General features: G+C 61.4%; 1 protein-coding gene across 1 annotated transcript; it reads left to right on the forward strand.

Moving 5' to 3' along the window:
• Positions 1-271: 271 nt before the first annotated feature.
• On the forward strand, positions 272-1,210 carry LOC117978073 (variable charge X-linked-like). The gene is made up of 2 exons (NM_001427534.1): positions 272-521; positions 715-1,210. The coding sequence occupies exons 1-2, from the start codon at positions 420-422 to the stop codon at positions 1,081-1,083; spliced, it is 471 nt and encodes a 156-aa protein (NP_001414463.1). The 5' UTR covers positions 272-419; the 3' UTR covers positions 1,084-1,210.
• The last annotated feature ends 532 nt before the right edge of the window (positions 1,211-1,742 follow it).

Consider the following 1,742-nt stretch of genomic DNA (forward strand, 5'->3'; position numbering starts at 1 on the left):
CAGAATGTACCACTGAATGGGAGGTCCGGGGGAAACATATGGCGGAAATATCCTCCCGTGCCACGTGATCTGCCAAAATTGAACATGGGGAGTTTAGGAGGGGCGACATGTCAGTTTGGGAACTATCTTTAGGGGTGCTAACCCAAATCTCCCTTTCTCCAACTAGAGCACCCTGCCTTCCTCATTAGATGTCACCCCCACCCCCCGCCCCCGACTTCATCCGCCATGTCCTGATGGTGCTTTGTGACGTATAAGGCCTGCCTTCCCACCCAGGGCTACCATTGGCTGGGTAGTGGAGTGTTGACCAATCACAGCTCAGGGGCGTGATTGTCTCGTCCTGGGATCGCGAGAGGGGTATATACAGGGAGGCCAGACAGCCTGGAGTTAGTCGACCGTTGCGAGACGTTGAGCTGCGGAAGATGAGTCCAAAGCCGAGAGCCTCGGGACCTCCGGCCAAGGCCGAGGAGGCAGCAAAGAGGAAGGCCTCCTCTCAGCTGAGCCCCAGTGGCCCGAAGAAGAAGGTGAGTGACCCTCCCAAGCTCCTCCTCGTCTTCCCCTCGCCTCCTTCCTCACAAGAAGCCTCTCCTGTCCTCACTTGGCACAACCCCCCAACCCGGTCCCCACCGCTTCTGAGGACACGTCCCTGTTCCCAGCCTCCTCCATCCTCGTCCCTAAACCAGAGCCCTTCTGTGATCGTCCCTGTTGTCCTTCCAGACTGCCAAGGTGGCCAAGAAGGGAAAAGCGGTTCGTAGAGGGAGACGCGGGAAGAAAGGGGCTGCGACAAAGATGGCGGCCGTGACGGCACCTGAGGCGGAGAGCGGGCCAGCGGCACCCGGCCCCAGCGAGCAGCCCAGCCGGGAGCTCCCTCAGCACGAGCTGCCGCCGGAGGAGCCAGTGAGCGAGGGGAGCCAGCACGACCCCCTGAGTCAGGAGAGCGAGGTGGGGGAACCACTGAGTCAGGAGACCGAGGTGGGGGAACCACTGAGTCAGGAGAGCGAGGTGGAAGAACCACTGAGTCAGGAGACCGAGATGGAAGAACCACTGAGTCAGGAGAGCGAGGTGGAAGAACTACCGAGTGTGTAGACGGCCAGCTACTCCCCTATCTCCGAGAGCAGCGACTAAGTTCAGGCCCAGCCGCCAGACCTCAGAGATCTCACCAGCGGGGTGCTTGCCATACTGTTGATAATAAAATGAATGTGTTGCAAATTGATCTGAGTGACTCCGTGTTCTCTGATGGTGGGGAGGGAGGGAGGGAGGGAGGGGGGAAGAGGTGGTGTGTGGGGAGGGAGGGAGGGAGGAACAGGTGGTGTGTGGGGAGGGAGGGAGGAAGAGGTGGTGTGTGGGGAGGGAGGGAGGAAGAGGAGGTGTGTGGGGAGGGAGGGAGGAAGAGGTGGTGTGTGGGGAGGGAGGGAGGAAGAGGTGGTGTGTGGGGAGGGAGGGAGGAAGAGGACGTGTGTGGGGAGGGAGGGAGGGGGGAAGAGGTGGTGTGTGGGGTGGGAGGGAGGGAGGAAGAGGAGGTGTGTGGGGAGGGAGGGAGGGAGGAAGAGGTGGTGTGTGGGGAGGGAGGGAGGAAAAGGAGGTGTGTGGGGTGGGAGGGAGGAAGAGGTGGTGTGTGGGGAGGGAGGGAGGAAAAGGAGGTGTGTGGGGAGGGAGGGAGGGAGGAAGAGGTGGTGTGTGGGGTGGGAGGGAGGGAGGAAGAGGAGGTGTGTGGGGAGGGAGGGAGGAAGAGGTGGTGTGTGTGG

Source organism: Pan paniscus, chromosome X (assembly GCF_029289425.2).
Source record: "Pan paniscus chromosome X, NHGRI_mPanPan1-v2.0_pri, whole genome shotgun sequence".
Taxonomy (NCBI): domain Eukaryota; kingdom Metazoa; phylum Chordata; class Mammalia; order Primates; family Hominidae; genus Pan; species Pan paniscus.

Excerpts from the sequence above, each read along its gene's own strand:
- LOC117978073 (NM_001427534.1), top strand. The coding sequence starts at position 420 with ATGAGTCCAAAGCCGAGAGCCTCGGGACCTCCGGCCAAGGCCGAGGAG. Across the intron at positions 522-714 it reads CCAGTGGCCCGAAGAAGAAG|ACTGCCAAGGTGGCCAAGAA; the intron begins GTGAGTGACCCT and ends TTGTCCTTCCAG.